The sequence below is a fragment of the Oryctolagus cuniculus genome, chromosome 17 (assembly GCF_964237555.1).
Source record: "Oryctolagus cuniculus chromosome 17, mOryCun1.1, whole genome shotgun sequence".
NCBI lineage: Eukaryota > Metazoa > Chordata > Mammalia > Lagomorpha > Leporidae > Oryctolagus > Oryctolagus cuniculus.
The window spans coordinates 35,601,499-35,618,058 of record NC_091448.1 but is presented as its reverse complement, the minus strand read 5'-3'; the positions used below and the strand labels follow the sequence as shown (position 1 = coordinate 35,618,058).

The 16,560-nt window shown below is 45.0% G+C and overlaps 1 protein-coding gene across 1 annotated transcript in view; it reads right to left on the bottom strand.

The window, feature by feature from the left end:
• BRIP1 (BRCA1 interacting DNA helicase 1) overlaps positions 1 to 15,951 on the bottom strand; it is a 206,381-nt gene extending 190,430 nt beyond the window's left edge. Inside the window, 6 exon segments of the mRNA XM_051824717.2 lie at positions 117 to 236; positions 3,914 to 4,041; positions 8,376 to 8,549; positions 9,394 to 9,508; positions 14,186 to 14,307; positions 15,819 to 15,951. Coding sequence (XP_051680677.2) covers positions 117 to 236; positions 3,914 to 4,041; positions 8,376 to 8,549; positions 9,394 to 9,508; positions 14,186 to 14,287 — 639 coding nt within the window. The 5' untranslated portion in view covers positions 14,288 to 14,307; positions 15,819 to 15,951.
• Positions 15,952 to 16,560: the final 609 nt, after the last annotated feature.

Below are 16,560 nucleotides of genomic sequence, written 5' to 3'. Positions count from 1 at the left end.
AGAGGTATGACACAGCATAGGACTTCCAAGCTTTTTTCTTCTCTTTCTTCAAGAATGGATTTAAAAAATCCCAGTTTCCTTCTTTAAACTGAATAATCACATACATACATACATACATTTTGTGGTGAAAAGGAGTTTATCTTTTCTGATGGAGAGTTAAGTGTTACGGTCTCTTCTGAAACAACTTTTGCATTCAAATGAATTTCTTCCTTTTCAAAACAATGACGTTTTCTAATCTGTAAACACAGAAACAAAATGAACTTTAATGTAAACTAAAAAGTCTGACAGTCTAGTTATGTTATAGAACATCAAAACAGCTTTTTTTACACATCCGAAAACAAAAAAGCTTTCTAACTGGTAATAATAATTTTTTTAAAAAGATTAATTTATTTATTTGCAAGTCAGAGTTACACAGAAAGAAGGAGAGGCACAGAAAGAGAGAGAGAGAGAGAGAGAGAGAGGGAGAGAGGGAGAGAGGAAGGGAGGAAGGGAGGGAGGGAGGGAGGGAGGGAGGGAGGGAGGGATCCTCCATCCACTGGTTCATTCTCCAATTGGCCCCAACAGCCGGAGCTGCGCGGATCTGAAGCCAGGAGCCAAGAGCTTCTTACGGGTCTCCCACATAGGCACAGGGGCCCAGGTACTTGGGCCATCCTCCACTGCTTTCCCAGGCCTCAGCAGAGAAGTGGATTGGAAGTGGAGCAGCTGGGACTTGCACCAGCGGCCATATGGGATGCTGGCACAGCAGGTGGCAGCTTTACCTGCTACACCACAGCACTGGCCCCTCTTTTTTTTTTTTTTTTTTTTTTTAAGATTTATTTATTTATTTAAAAGACAGCATTACAGAGAGGCAGAGGCTGAGAGAGAGAGGTCTTCCATCCACTAGTTCACTCCCCAAGTGGCTGCAACAGCCAGAGCTGGGCAGATCAAAAGCCAGGAGCTTCTTCCAGGTCTTCCGCACAGGTGCAGGAGCCCAAGGACTTGAGCCATCTTTTATTGCTTTCCTAGGCCATAGCAGAGAGCTGGATTAGAAGTAGAGCAGCTGGGACTCAAACCAGTGCCCATATGGGATGTTGGCACTGCAGCCACAGTGCTGGCTCCTGAATATATTCTTATTCCTAATTGCCAAAGACTTATTTATTCAAGTCATAAGGGGAGAAAAAAGCATTTATACTGATAATTCCTTGCTTATAGACAAAATGATAACCAGTGAAGTCAGAGAATAAAATTTTTATGTTTAGACTGACTTCACAATATCCAACTCTACATACATACTAGTAAGGGGTGGGGAGAGAGAAGCACTTCATTTGTAACTGGTGCTTTTGCAAAAATAAACTGGTGGCGCGGCAGGGTGAGGAGGACTGGCATTGGGATGCAGTGAACTTTTACTCCTCTTGCAAAGCCAGCATCCCACACCGGAGTGCCAGCTCCAGTTTCAGTTGTTCTACTTCCAACCCAGCTTACCGCTAGTAACACCTAGGAAAGCGGCCTAAGACGGCTTAGGTATTTGGGCCCTTGACACCCACACAGAAGATCCAGATGGAGCTCCTGGCTTCTGGCTTCAGCCCGCCCAGCCCTTGATGTTGTGGCCATTTTGGAAGTAAACCAGCAGATGGAAGATCTTTTCTCTCTCTCTGGTTTCAAATAAATATAAAAATAAATCTTTAAAGAAAATCTTCTAAATAAACTAGTTTATTCTATTTCTAAAACCAAGCCTTAATCATAAAAATTAAAAAAGATTTTCAATGTAACGACACAACTACATAAGAATCCAAGTACACCTTAAATACATTTAATTAAAAGCACCAAATTACAAACCTACAAAAGGCATGCCAGTTAATAATTATTTTTATTTACAACTAAGTCTGTTAAAATCTCAGCCTCCCCAACCTCAGTGCCATGAATTCTGAGAAAACATTATGTTCATTTATAAAAAGTATACTTCATTAAAACATCTGGTAATTTCAACCATTAAGTAATTTTTAGAAATGTACAAATTTTATCATCAATTTTTTATGATTTATTCATTTACTTGAAGGGCAGAATATCAGATAAAGAAGGAGGGACAGAGAGAAAAAGCTCCTCCATATCTGTCTGTTCACTCCCCAAACAGTTACAAGGCTGGGCCAGGCTGAAGCCAGGAGCCTGGAATTCTACTGGAGGCTCCCACGTAATTGGACAAGTACTTGAGCCATCTTCTGTTGCTTTCCCAGGTGCATAGCAAGAAGCTGGATTGGAAGCCAGGACTCCAGTCAATGTTGTAATCAGTGGCTCATCCTGCTGTATCACAACATTGGGCCACATCCATCCATCTTCAGAACACAGTATGTAAAAGTAAGCACTGTCATTATGCTAAAACTATTAATATCAAAGAGCCTATAACATAAATATTCATATCAATGTTATTTTGGCCAAAAGAAAATGCCATTATTAGATTAAAAACAATGGAGTGGTTAAAAAGTTAAAGAACTGTATTACCAAAATACACCTTCAGTTAAAAATTTACTATCAAATTCCTCATATGATGACAGCCAGGATTTGAACATCTGTACTTCTCCAGGGTCCATGTTCTTTCCTCCATATCCTACTGTCTTAATGTACATGAGGAATAATTCCAATTAGCTATGGTACTCTCTAAGACAAGAAAAATAAATACTAGAAACTGTGGGAGAAAAAACGACTACTCATATATTGAAAGAATCACCATTCTTAAGCCGGTGCTGTGGCTCAATAGGCTAATCCTCCACCTTGCGGCGCCGGCACACCGGGTTCTAGTCCCGGTTGGGGCGCCGGATTCTGTCCCGGTTGCCCCTCTTCCAGGCCAGCTCTCTGCTATGGCCAGGGAGTGCAGTGGAGGATGGCCCAGGTGCTTGGGCCCTGCACCCCATGGGAGACCAGGAAAAGCACCTGGATCCTGGCTCCTGCCATCGGATCAGCGCGGTGCGCCGGCTGCAGCGGCGGCCATTGGAGGGTGAACCAACGGCAAAGGAAGACCTTTCTCTCTCTGTCTCTCTCTCTCACTGTCCACTCTGCCTGTCAAAAATTAAAAAAAAAAAAAAAAAAAAAAAGAATCACCATTCTGCTTCACCTAAGTGACATTACTGTGAATAATATGCTGTAATAACTCTTTTGTAACAAATATAAAATGAAGTTACAATACTGTCATTTAATATACTGCTGTCATGTTGCCCAACTGATCTCCAGAAGTGCCAATGAAAACCTGATTCTTGGGGCTGGCCCCGTGGCATAGCAGATTAAGCCTCTGCCTGTGGTACTGGCATTCCATATGGGCGCCGGTTCAAGTCCCAGATGCTCCACTTCCAATCCCTACTGGTGGCCTGGGAAAGCAGTGAAAGATGCTCAAGTGCTTGGACTCCTACTTCCACATGGGAGACCCGGAAGAAGTTCCTGGCCATTGCAGCCATTTGGGGAATGAATCACTGGATGGATGACCTCTCTATGTCTCTCCCTCTGTATGTCTATAACTCTACCTCTCAAATAAATAAAAAACTTGATTCTTGACTATACATAGTTAGCTTTCTTTTTTTAAAAAAGATTTTTATTTATTTATTTGACAGGTAGAATTACAGTGAGAGAGAGAGAGAAAGGTCTTCCTTCCATTGGTTCACTCCCCAAATGGCTACAATGGCCGGAGCTGCACCAATCCGAAGCCAGGAGCCAGGAGCTTCTTCCAGATCTCCCATGTGGGTGCAGGGGCCCAAGCACCTGGGCCATCCTCCTCTGCCCTCTTGGGCCACAGCAGATTGCTGGACCCCAGAAGAGGAGCAACCGGGACTAGCACCCATATGGGATGCCAATGCCACAGGCGGAAGATTTCCTACTGCACCATTGCACCAGCCCCCCATAGTTAACTTTAACTAACAAGATTATTTCACTGCCAACAAATTCTGTTTACCTGCTGTGCAGTTTCCAAGGGTCGAATTCTTTTCTTGTCTACTTGAAAGTCATCATTTCCATCCCTGGATTTGGATGCCTGTTTCTTGGCAGATAATTTTGCAGCCAACGTGTTTTTTTCAGGAGAGTCTTATGTAAGAATAAAAAATTAGCATAAAAATCTTAAACTTAGGAAATCAATACAGAAGAAAACTGAAACCAAGATGAAATATTTGTCAAATTTTCATAACACAGTTTAAAACAGGAAACACTGAACATGTTTCAAAAAGACTTTTTTACCAATTTACCAGATACAACAAACTTTTTGATGAACATGCCTCTTACAGGAGAAGTCCAATATTGATTTTTTAAATAGATTTAGTTTTTGTAGCCTACTTTCAAAAACAAGGTCTGAGAAATATAATTCTAAGATCCTCTCAGGAAACTGTATTTCATTTCAATAAAAATATTTCGGGGCTGGCGCTGTGGCACAGCGGGTTAACGCCCTGGCCTGAAGCACCAGCATCCCATATTGGCGCCGGTTCTAGTCCCGGCTGCTCCACTTCTGATCCAGCTCTCTGCTATGGCCCAGGAAAGCAGTAGAAGATGGCCCACGTCCTTGGGTCCCTGCACCAGCATGGGAGACCAAGAAGAGGCTCCTGGCTCCTGGCTTCAGATTGGTGCAGCTCCGGCCGTTGCAGCCATCTGGGGAGTGAACCATCGGATGGAAGACTTCTCTCTCTCTCTCTCTGCCTCTCCTCTCTCTGTGTAACTCTGACTTCCAAATAAATAAATAAATCTTTTTTAAAAAATCTTTCTTTACAGTATCTCAATGTTCTTTTTCTATTAAGCTTCTTCATCTTCGTTAGGCTTAAAAATATTGATTAGAGTCAAACTCATATAATCTATCTTTTAATACTACAATCCTGAAAGCTAATCGTCAAAGTCATCAGTGACTTTTTAATCACCCGATAATGTTAATTATCCCCACTTGACAATCTGACCACTAAATGAGAAGTCACTAACTTGCCCAACATCACATGACTGCTCAAGTGGCAGAGCTGGATGTGACCGAGTCCTGCTGACTCTAAGGTCTATGAGTGTAACCCCTAGGCACACAGCCAAACCCAACACCCCGGGAACACAGCAAACACATTTCCTTTTTCCTTAATGTTTATAACCCTGTTCTTAACTATTTCTATATACTGGTTTTTCCCTTTTCCTATGTGAGAATTCGGAAAGGCAGCATCGCCTTTGCTCCTCACTGTAAGTTCCTTGCACATCCTCGGCTTGAACTAATTTTACAGTTCATCTGTTATACTGAGTTCATACAATAGCCAGATTCCATGAAAAACAAACAGTCCTTGATCTTAAAGGATTTACATATTATTTACAAGGTGAAAAATCTACATAAGCAAGCTCAACACACTTTTCAAAAAGCAAGTTTAGGCCTACACAAACACAGAAGTGAATCTATGCCACACACTATTGCTTTTAAAGTTTTTCAGAGGACTTTAAAAAAAATATATACTGCTTCAAATTTCTAAAATAGGGATGAAAGACCCAGAACTTCCTTGATCCACTATCCCGTTCCATTTGCAAGTTATGTTTCTTCCTAGGTGTCTTAAGAACACAAGTAGTTTGAAAAGCACTATATTCTAAAATCCTAACAGCCTTGCCTTCAATACGCAGATCTTTAATCTACCTAGAATGGATTTTTGTGCCTGGTGTAAAGTAGGCTTCCAATGTCAATTTTCACCATATGGGTACCTAACAGTCCCAATACTACATATGGAAAAGTCCCTCCTTTCCCCTACGCTCTGCATGAGAACTTCTATAAAAATAAAAAGTTTCTAGATATATGTGGAACTTGAGTTTGGTTCTTTATACATTGACATTAGTCTGGGGCCAGTGCTGTGGCGTAGCAGGTAAACCCGCCGCATGCAGAGCCAGCATCCCATGTGGGTGCCGGTTCGAGTCTCAGCTGCTGCTCCACTTCCAGCTCTCTGCTATGGCCCGGGGAAGGCAGTGGAAGAAGGCCCAAGTCCTTGGGCCCATGCACCCACATGGGAGACCTGGAGGAAGCTCCTGGCTCCTGATCAGCACAGCACCGGCTGTTGTGGCCAATTGGGGGTTGAGCCAGCCGATAGAAGACTTCTCTCTCTCTCTGCCTCTCCTCTCCCTGTGTAACTCTGACTTTCAAGTAAAATAAATAACTCTTAAAAAAAAACACTGGCCTATCACTGTGCTATCATCAGACTTTATTAATGATTGCAGCTTTATGTCCTGTAAAATCAATCATGACATCTGGTAAATCAAGTTGCTCACTCAGATCTGCTGCTTTAAAAATATCTTGGCTATTCTTTGGATTTTCATACAGATTTTAGGCAAGGTATTTAATTCTGAGCTCTGCAATATCCAGAAAAGCCAATACAATAACAACAAAACAATCTAGTTCAGTGATTCTCAATCAGGGCACAGGTTAACACTACTACTCCTTACCTAGGGAAATGGACCAAGGCCTGGAGACACTTTTGGTTGTTCAAAAAGAGGTAGTACTAGCGGTGTCTAGTGTTAGAGGCCAGGGGTCCCTTCAAGCATCTCATGATACACAGGACAGCTCCCAAAACAAAGAATTATTCCAACTGTTAATATAAACAGTTGAGAAACCCTGTTCCAAATAAGTCAGTGGACTTGTATGGACTTAATGCACAGACCCATTAAAGATGTTGGAAATGTTTACTAAGTCTTAATTTAGTTTTAGAAAAGCTTAATTGCCATGTAACACAGAAGAGTAATCCCAATTTACCCAAAACAAAAATCAGAGGTGGACATTTGGTAGAGTTGTTAGGGTGCTGCTTGGGACACGCGTATCCCATCGGAGAGTGCCTGGGTTCAAGATCCAGCTGTGCTCTCAATTCCAGCTTCCTGCTAATGCATATGCGGAGAGGCAGCAGGAGATGGCTCGAGTACCTGGGTTCCTGTCACCCAGGTGAGAGACCTAGATTGAGTTCTGCAATCCTGGCTTTGGGCTGGCCCAGACTGCCTATTGCAAGCCTTTGAGAAGTGAACCAGAGGATAGAAAATATGTCTACCTGTCTATCTTTGCTTTTCAAATAGACGCAATTTTTTTTTTGAAAAATGGGTCATAAATGTTAAATCTGAAACAGTAGCAATAAAAAATTTAACAATAGGAAAATAATCTAATAACAGAAAAATTATTTAAACAGACTTTTTTTAAAGATATAGTTATTTATTTGAAAGTCAGAGTTACACACACACACACACACACACACACAGAGGTCTTCCATCGATGGCTCATTCTGCAATTGGCCACAACAGCTGGAGCTGTGCCAATCCGAAGCCAGGAGCCAGGAGCCAGAAGCTTCTTCCAGGTCTCCTGCACCGGTGCAGGGTCCCAAGGACTTGGACCATCTTCTACTGCTTTCCCAGGCCATAGCAGAGAGCTGGATTGGAAGTGGAGCAGCCAGGTCTCGAACCAGCGCCCATATGGGATGCTGGCACTTCAGGCTAGGGCGTTAACCCACTGTGCCACAGCACCGGCCCCTAAACAGACTTTTAAAAAAATATTTATTTTATTGGCCAGCAACGCAGCTCAATAGGCTAATCCTCTGCCTGCAGTGCCAACACCCAGGGTTCTAGTCCCAGTCGGGGCGCAGGATTCTGTCCCGGTTGCCCCTCTTCCAGGCCAGCTCTCTGCTATGGCCCGAGAGTGCAGTGGAGGATGGCCCAAGTCCTTGGGCCCTGCACCTTCATGGGAGACCAGGAGAAGCACCTGGCTCCTGGCTTCGGATCGGTGCGATGCACCGGCCGCAGCACGCCGGCCACAGGGCCATTGGAGGGTGAACCAACGGTAAAGGAAGACCTTTCTCTCTGTCCCTCTCTCTCTCACTGTCCACTCTGCCTGTCAAAAAATAATAATAAAATATATATATATATATTTATTTTATTTGAAAAGCAAAGTCACACCAAAGCCAGAAGCCAGAAGCCAGCAGCTTCTTCCGGGTCTCTCATGTGGATTAAGGGCCCACAACACGAAGGCAAAGCAGATGATCCAAGCCAAGTGCTTGAGCCCCTGAATCCACATGGGAGACTGAGATGAAGCTCCTGATTCCTGGCTTCAGCCTGGCCCAGCCTGTCCACTGTGGCCATTTGGGGAGTGAACCAGAGGATGGAAGATCTCTCCTTTTCTGTCCCCCTCTGTCTCTGTGATTCTAACTTTCAAATAAACAAATAAATCTTAACAAGTCAAAAAATTATTTAAAAAATTGTCTTAATAAATTAACAACAGAAAAAAACTTGAAGGATTTTTGACTACTGTGTATATTATCTTAAAATAATTCCAGAAAAATTAGAGACACAAAATGATTAACATGCTAACTAAATTTATCTAAATTAGGTCTCCTAACAGTAAGAATTAAGGCCCCTATTAGATACACAGACCCCCACAAAATGTAAATTACCTTGACAAGTTGATGAAGCTCCACTTCTTTCAGAAGGTAGTTTGCTTGGACTGTTGAAATGACGTGAAGTTCGTTGGTTCATGTCATTGTTTGTAAAAGTCTTCGAGTGGCATGTACAACAACATGACAATGGTTCTTCAGCTTTTTTGTGTGAGCCCTCATCTACTGGCTTCCCTAAGAATGAAAAAAAAAATCTCTATTTCTAATGTACAAGAATACTTCAAAAATTCAAGGAAATCTAATTAAAAGGTAACTTTAGAGGCAGGTGTTGGCATAGTGCTTTGGCATACTGCTTCACATGCTTGCACCCCACATCGGAGTGCCTGGGCTCCAGTTCCAGCTCCGCTCCTAATTCTAGCTTCCTGCTAACACACACCCTGAAAGGCAATAACTAATGGCTCAAGCAGTTGGGTCCCTGCCACCCACATGGGAAACTGGGATTGAGTTCCATGCTGTGGGTTTGGGCCTAGCCCTACCTCATTTGGGAACTGAACCAGCAGATATGAGATCTCTCTCTCTCTCTCTTTCATCTTTCAAATAAAATAAACATGCTTAAAATAAAAACTAAGTTCTTACATAAAAAAATGACGGTTATTTTAGTGAAAAAAATTTTGAAATCCATACATATGAGGGATCTTTGAACAGATCACCAAAAAACGTATATAATGAAAACACTATGGGGGCCGGCACTGTGGCTCACTTGGTTAATCCTCCACCTGCACGCTGGCATCCCATATGGGTGCCGGGTTCTAGTCCCAGTTGCTCCTCTTCCAGTCCAGCTCTCTGCTGTTGATTGGCAGGGTGCATGTTATCAGGAAGCTGGCATCAGGAACAGAGCCTGGACTCAGCTGGGCCCACCTTGATAAGGGACATAGGCATCCCAAGCAGCGTCATAACCACCATTCCAAAAGAGTATTTAATTAGCTAGCACATGTTTAACCAGTCTGGATAAAAGGTACTCAACTATATTGTTTTCAGGTTCCAATAAACAATCTGATGTTATCAAGCAACTACTTACCATTAAGAAGAGATTGTTGCCACGCTAAAGCAGAACAAAGTAAGGCCAAACTTTTTCCACTTCCTGTGGGGCTCTCCAACAAACAATGTTGTTTACTGTTTAAACCTCTGACAATCTATGAACACACAAACAAATTTAAAAAAAAAATCAATAAAAATTTTACCTTATTAGGGTTTCTTTCCATGGGGAGTACAAACAGAACAAGGAGAAGTGAGGCTGTACTCCAGGGAACACAATTCCAAAAAGAACCAGTATTTGGTATAAACTTTATTCCTTCATACCTCTCTAAGCTTATGTTGTATTTACAAGCACATGAAACCCAAGAGAAGACACAGAAGAAAGCAATCTGTGGCAAATTGTCAAAACAGCAATCATTTCTGTGAAACTGTAATATACTAATATCTATGATACCTTTCATAAAAACTAATTGGGGGTCGGCGCCACAGCTCACTTGGCTAATACTCTGCCTGCAGCGCTGGCACCCCAAGTTCTAGTCCTGGTTGCTCCTCTTCCAGTCCAGCTCTCTGCTGTGGCCCGGGAGGGCAGTGGAGGATGGCCCTGCACCCGCATGGGAGACCAGGAGGAAGCACCTGGCTCCTGGCTTCAGATCTGTGTAGCTCTGGCCATTGTGGCCATTTGGGGAGTGAACCAACAGAAAGAAGACCTTTCTCTCTGTCTCTCTCTCTCACTCTCTAACTCTGCCTGTCAAAAAAAAAAAAAAAAAAAAAAAACTAATTGGGGACAATATTACTGAAATTAGAAACTATCAAAAACTTTGTTCAGAAATTAACAATTTCTAATAAAGTTGAAGATACCCAAGTCAAGGAATCAAAGCCTTTCCCACATAAACACAAGGAAACCTGGGTAACAGTATTCATAGCAGTATTTGTGACTGCAAAAGAATATGAACCACCTAAATGTCCACCAACAAGAAAACATCATTTCTGGCACAGTTATACAATAAAAAATTATACCATAATTAAAATGAATTATCAATAGGACTATATCTTTAAAATAATATTGAGCAAAAAATAATTCTAGAGAGACAGGTATAGTATTACATGACTGCACAAGGTTTAATATGTAAAATTACTCCATATTATTTATGAATTTATACATATATAATAGAAGTATAAAAACATGGCTGGGATCTTAAGGATACTGTTCTAAGTTTTAAAAGGTTGACATAATAGGACAAATATTGTCTGTTTCTACAATACTGTAGATCAAATTCATACAACATGAAATAAAATGGAGGTTGCAAGGGGCCAATCGGAGAGGGAAATACAAAGTTATTATTTAGCTGCTTGGGACACTCACATCCCTTGTTTCCAGTCCTGGATCCACTTCCAAGATTCAAGCTTCCTGCCAGTGGGCATGCTAGGATGGCTCAAACACTTGGGTCTCTGCCACCCAGTGGGAGACCAGATTCAGACTCAGGCTCCCACCTTTGGAATGACTCAGCCCAAGTTGTGGACGTTTAAGGAGTGAACCAGCAACTGAAGATCTCTCTGTGCTTTTCAAATACATACAAATTTAAAGTAAATGGTAATCGGGCCGGCGCCACGGCTCACTAGGCTAATCCTCCACCTGCGGCACCAGCACCCCGGGTTCTAGTCCCTGTTGGGGCGCTGGATTCTGTCCCGGTTGCTCCTCTTCCAGGCCAGCTCTCTGCTGTGGCCCGGGAAGGCAGTGGAGGATGGCCCAAGTGCTAGGGCTCTGCACCTGCATGGGAGACCAGGAGGAAGCACCGGGCTCCTGGCTTCGGATCGGCACAGTGCGCCAGCTGTAGCAGCCATTTGGGGGGTGAACCAACGGAAGGAAGACCTTTGTCGCTCCCCGTCTTCGTGGAGGAACGACACAGGACCCTGCGCTGTTCTTCTGTCTGCTCGGCCCTCCCCGGGTTTGCTGCTGGTCCTTCCCGGGTTGGCTGCTGGTCCTTCCACCTCCGTGGAAGGGCGGTTCCCCCTGCCACATTCCCCACTTCCGCGGGGGAGCGGCACACCGCCGGCCGGCTCTCTCGGGGGCTGCACAGGTGTTCCCCTTAGATGTTCCTGGTGCATGCCGTCTCTCTCCTCCTTTATAGTCCTCCTCCGCCAATCCTAACTCGGCTGCCCACACGCCGAGTACGCTGCTCTCCTCCAATCAGGAGCAGGTCCTGCAGCTTGTCAAGTTGGTGAGAGGCAGCTGGGTAGAAGCTGTTGCCTCCTCTCCCAGGGCCATATTGTGGGAGAGCAGATGCATAGAATAAGTCTTAATTCCAGTAACTTAGTCTAGTCCGAGTTGCTCCCAGTTGCTCCCCACAACCTTTCTCTCTGTCTCTCTCTCTCTAACTCTGCCTGTCAAAAAATGAAAAAAAAAAAAAAAAAAAGTAAATGGTAATCAAGAGGCAGTGCTGTGGCACATCGGGTTAAGCCACCACCTGCAATGCAGGCATCCAATATCAGAGCACTGGTTCAAGTCCTGGCTGGTCTATTTCTGATCCAGTTCCCTGTTAATGTTCATGCACTCCCGTCATCCATATAGGCACTTGGATAGAGTTCCAGGAGCTGGGCTCCTAGCTTTGGCATGGCCCAGCCCCGGCTATTGCACTTGCACTTACGTGGGGCATGAACCAGTACATACAACATCTCTTTCTCTCCCTTTCTCTATAACCCTGCCTTCCAAATAATAAAAAAGCTTGAAGTCATTAAATGTAAAAACTTCCATATGTAAATGACTTCCATAGTGATTCAGATTCTAATAAAAGTAACAAATCTATTTCAAAAAGTTACTGTTTAATGGGTGCAGTTTCAGTTAAGGGTGCTAAAAAAGTTGAAGAAAGGATAGTGGTGATGACTACGCAACTATGGAACTACACATAAGCCCACTTAACTACACATAAAAATGGTTAAAAAGGGAAACTTTATGTTACACATATTCTCCAACAGTCAAAATATTTTGAAATCTTGTTGAAAAGTTAAAAAAAAGAGGCCAGCACCGCGGCTCAATAGGCTAATTCTCCGCCTGCGGTGCTGGCACACCAGGTTCTAGTCCCGGTGAGGGTGCCAGATTCTGTCCCAATTGCCCCTCTTCCAGGCCAGCTCTCTGCTGTGGCCAGGGAGTGAGTGCAGTGGAGGATGGCCCAAGTGCTTGGGTCCTGCACCCCATGGGAGACCAGGAGAAGCACCTGGCTCCTGCCTTCGGATCAGCGCAGTGTGCCAGCCGCGGCAGCCATTGCAGGGGAAGTGTCTCTCCCTCTGTCTGTAACTCTACCTCTGAATTTAAGAAAAAATTAATGTACAAATTTGAGTCAAACAACTTTACAGCTTGCAAAATCTTGTCATTTTACTTCCTATTTTATTTACTGGTAACAACATGATTACTGTGCCTGAGTTAGTTGTTTTCCTTTCTCAGCTGTTTTAAGAATAAAAACAATAACTCAAGTTTATTGAGGGCTTGGCACAGCCAGGTGTTGTGCTAAGTGTCTTTTTCTAAACTTTTTCTTTCTTTATTTTGAGTGGACAGTGAGGGAGACAGAGAGAAAGGTCTTCCATCTGCTGGTTTACGCTCCAAATGACCACAGTGGCACCAGTGGAGCTGATCTGAAGCCAGCTTCTTCCGTGTCTCCCACGCTGGTGCAAGGGCCCATCTTCTACTGCTTTCCAAAGTCATAGCAGACAGTTGGATCGGAAGAGGAGAAGCCAGGACATGAACCAGCACCCATATGGGATGCCAGCATCGCAGGCAGAGCCTTAGTCCACTACACCACAGCGCCAGCCCCTGTATATAAATTTTCTATAGGAATGAAATAGATGTCCATATCCATGGATTCAACCAACCAGATGGAAAACTATTCTGCAGCAGCTGTCATGGTGGGAAGGGCAGAAAACACATTTGGATTGAGTATCTACAGATTGCTTCATGTCATTATTACACAATATATCTGTTTCCATAGCATTTACATTGTTTTCAGTGAGTAACCTAGAGATGATTTAAAGTATATGGGTAGATATGCACAGAGTATGTAAGTATAATGTCCTTTTATTCAAGAAACGTACAAATCCGGCGCCGCGGCTCACTAGGCTAATCCTCCGCCTAGCGGCGCCGGCACACCGGGTTCTAGTCCCAGTCGGGGCGCCAGATTCTGTCCCGGTTGCCCCTCTTCCAGGCCAGCTCTCTGCTGTGGCCAGGGAGTGAGTGCAGTGGAGGATGGCCCAGGTGCTTGGGCCCTGCACCCCATGGGAGACCAGGAAAAGCACCTGGCTCCTGCCATCGGATCAGGATCAGCGCGGTGCGCCAGCCGCAGCGCGCCGGCCGTGGCGGCCATTGGAGGGTGAACCAACGGCAAAGGAAGACCTTTCTCTCTGTCTCTCTCACTGTCCACTCTGCCTGTCAAAAAAAAAAAAAAAAAAAAGAAAAAAAAAGAAACATACAAATCTGCAGATTTTGTTTTGGGTGGTGGGGCAGATGGGTTCTAGAATCCGTCCACCATCGATACAGAGGGACTTCTGCACTTCAAAACAACTAGTTGATAAATCCATTATTCTGTGCAAAACATGGTAAATACTTAGTAGAAAGCAATCAGTCAATAAAGTAAACAGAAGTTCCAAATAAAGTGACAACATTTTTGGAGTATCCTTTCTTGCCCTGCAACTGTGGATATATACAATACTGTGTATATATCTTCCTAAAGGCTAGATGTTCTTCCAAATGAACCCAAGGAATATTCTCAATCCATTAACTGAGAATACAAATGCAGTCACACCGTCAGTTCTTTTTAATGAAGGCTTGACTACTGAAAAATACTTACAGAATTCATCATAGCAAGCTGCGAGGGGTAAGCTTTACAAGGAAAGTTAATCTTCACTCCACCAATTGTATATTCAGACCCCACTGAAGACACAGTACTCATGTTTACCTCAGCTTCTTGGACTGCAACAGAAATGGAAATGAATACTGAGACAGTGCCAAAGAAAACCAGCAATCTAACATTAGGACAGAAACCTTGAAATAAACCGGAAGTAATAAGCCCACAAAGGTCCTTCAAAAAGTTTGTGGAAACTTTATTTTGGTTTCGAGGTTTCTGAAATCCATACAGTTTTTTGCATAATTTGCATTCCCTATTAACGAAGTACCGATATGAAAGCAAATGCAAGCAAAACAATGTCCTTGTCTTATGAATCACAGTGGCTGAGTTTATCTCGTTGGGGAAAGCCAGCTTTGCATCCCTACTTAGCCAGGAAATGGCTGGTAAGGCTTCTGACAAGCTACCCGCGTGCTCTAGGCCTCCGTGCCCTCATGAGTGAAGTAAGGACAGGAAGAACACCGACGCCGTAGAACCACCGTAAAGATCAAACACATGAATGTGCCAAAATGACAGCACACGTGCCCTGGAGAAACTAGGGCCTCTGGCACGATTACATCACTGTACTCAACCGACGGAAATCAATTCTGCAGGCAGCTCTCCAACTCCACGGCCCAGCTCTTTCTCCTCCTATTCTGCACTTTTGTGTGGTCCTCCAGGTAGAAAGAAAAACCTGCGCCCGGTGTGGGGTAGCACAGACAGGTTCCCCATCACTGACAGGGCATCAGGTGTTACCCTCAGGTGTCTTTTGGACTTCCCTAGTCTAAAATCTTCCTCTGCAAGTATCCCGACCTTAAAGGGAGAAAAGGACCCTGGCACAAAGGGAGGCGCGCACTAACTCCTGTTTACATGTCCGAAGTCTGTTCCTTCATCTGCGGGGCTGAGGCAACCCTACCTGCCTGGAAGGGTCTCTATGACAATCGGCCAGGGCTGGGTGTACCTCGCCAGTGTCTGACGCAGAAGAGGGCAGCCGCTGCAAGCCCCACCTGCCCCAGACCACCGGCCTGGACCTCGGATCCACACACACGGCACAGAAGGTGCCTCTGGGAACTGCCAGCAATTTCGGGGCACGGCTGCACTTCTGTGATGAGAAGTCCACAGACCTCTCTTCCGGTAACTATCTCCCAAGGAAATTAAAATCAATGCCGGCGGGGGGACGGGGGGGCGGTGATATACACTGTTATCAAAAATGGAACTATTTGCAACGGTGAAAAGGCAATAAATAAATTCCCCGTGCGAAGGTGGAGAGATGGTAAAAACAGCAACTCAGCCGAGGCCAACAATAACCTTAACCTCTCTGTGTGTTCCTTAAAGCATCACGACTGCATGTCTGCGTTCCAGCATCTGCTGATTCTCTCCGTAGAGCTCTGAGAAGGAAGCCTGGCGGAAACCTACTCGCTTCCCCTGCGACCAACAAGCCCACGCGGGCCCAGACACGTGAAACCCATCATCCAACACCTCAGCCCCGCCGAACTCGCCTGTGCGAGGGCTCCCCTCCGCCCGGAGCCGGCAGGGGCGCCCGGCCACCGCCGAGCCAGGCTTCGCGCCCCCGCTCCGCCCCACGCTCCCTCAGACTTGCCTGTCCCGGGAAAGCCGAAGCAACGCCCACTCGGCTCCGATTCACCAGAGAAAAGGAAAAGTTTCAGAAAGCAGATAAAGGGGGCCCCTGGCAGAGAAGGAAGGGCACGCGCCTTAATCCTCTCCCTTCCTCTCCGGGCCGCCTCTCCCCGGGCTCCGCAGCCCTTTTTCTTCCCCAAGCTCAGTTCCCTCCCTCCACAACACAGCCCAAGACAAATTCCCGCCTCCCACCCCCTCGGTTCCCAGCACCCAATCGCCGAGCGAGATCAGACAACCAATCACCCGCAAAGACCGGAGACCAGGCAACCAATCCTGGCGCGAGGTTAGAGGGCGACCACTCTGGCACCCAATGGGAGCCTCAGAAGCAAAGACCGACGGAAGGTACTTGGCGGCAGCGGAAGGCGGTCACGCGGGAAGCGAAACCCTGGGGCAGTCCCCAGAGGCTCGTTTGAAGAAAAAGCACCTCCTCTTGATTTTTGAAATCGGTAATTTAAGCCGCGCCACATATTCCCTAGAAACTCGAATTCTCTCATTCTTAAAGTCGGGAGACCAACGGAGAAAACATATCTTTAAACTTTGCCTAGGTTTCCTCTGAGCTTCCATCAGCGCCCTGTCTTGCCCGAGTATAAGTAGCCACGGTATAAGGGGAAAAAACAAACAAGGCAGGAATGGGCCACACTGAGCCAAACTGGAAGATAAGGTTTGGTGACAGCTGGCTGCAAGGTTTCCGAATATTCAAGTCG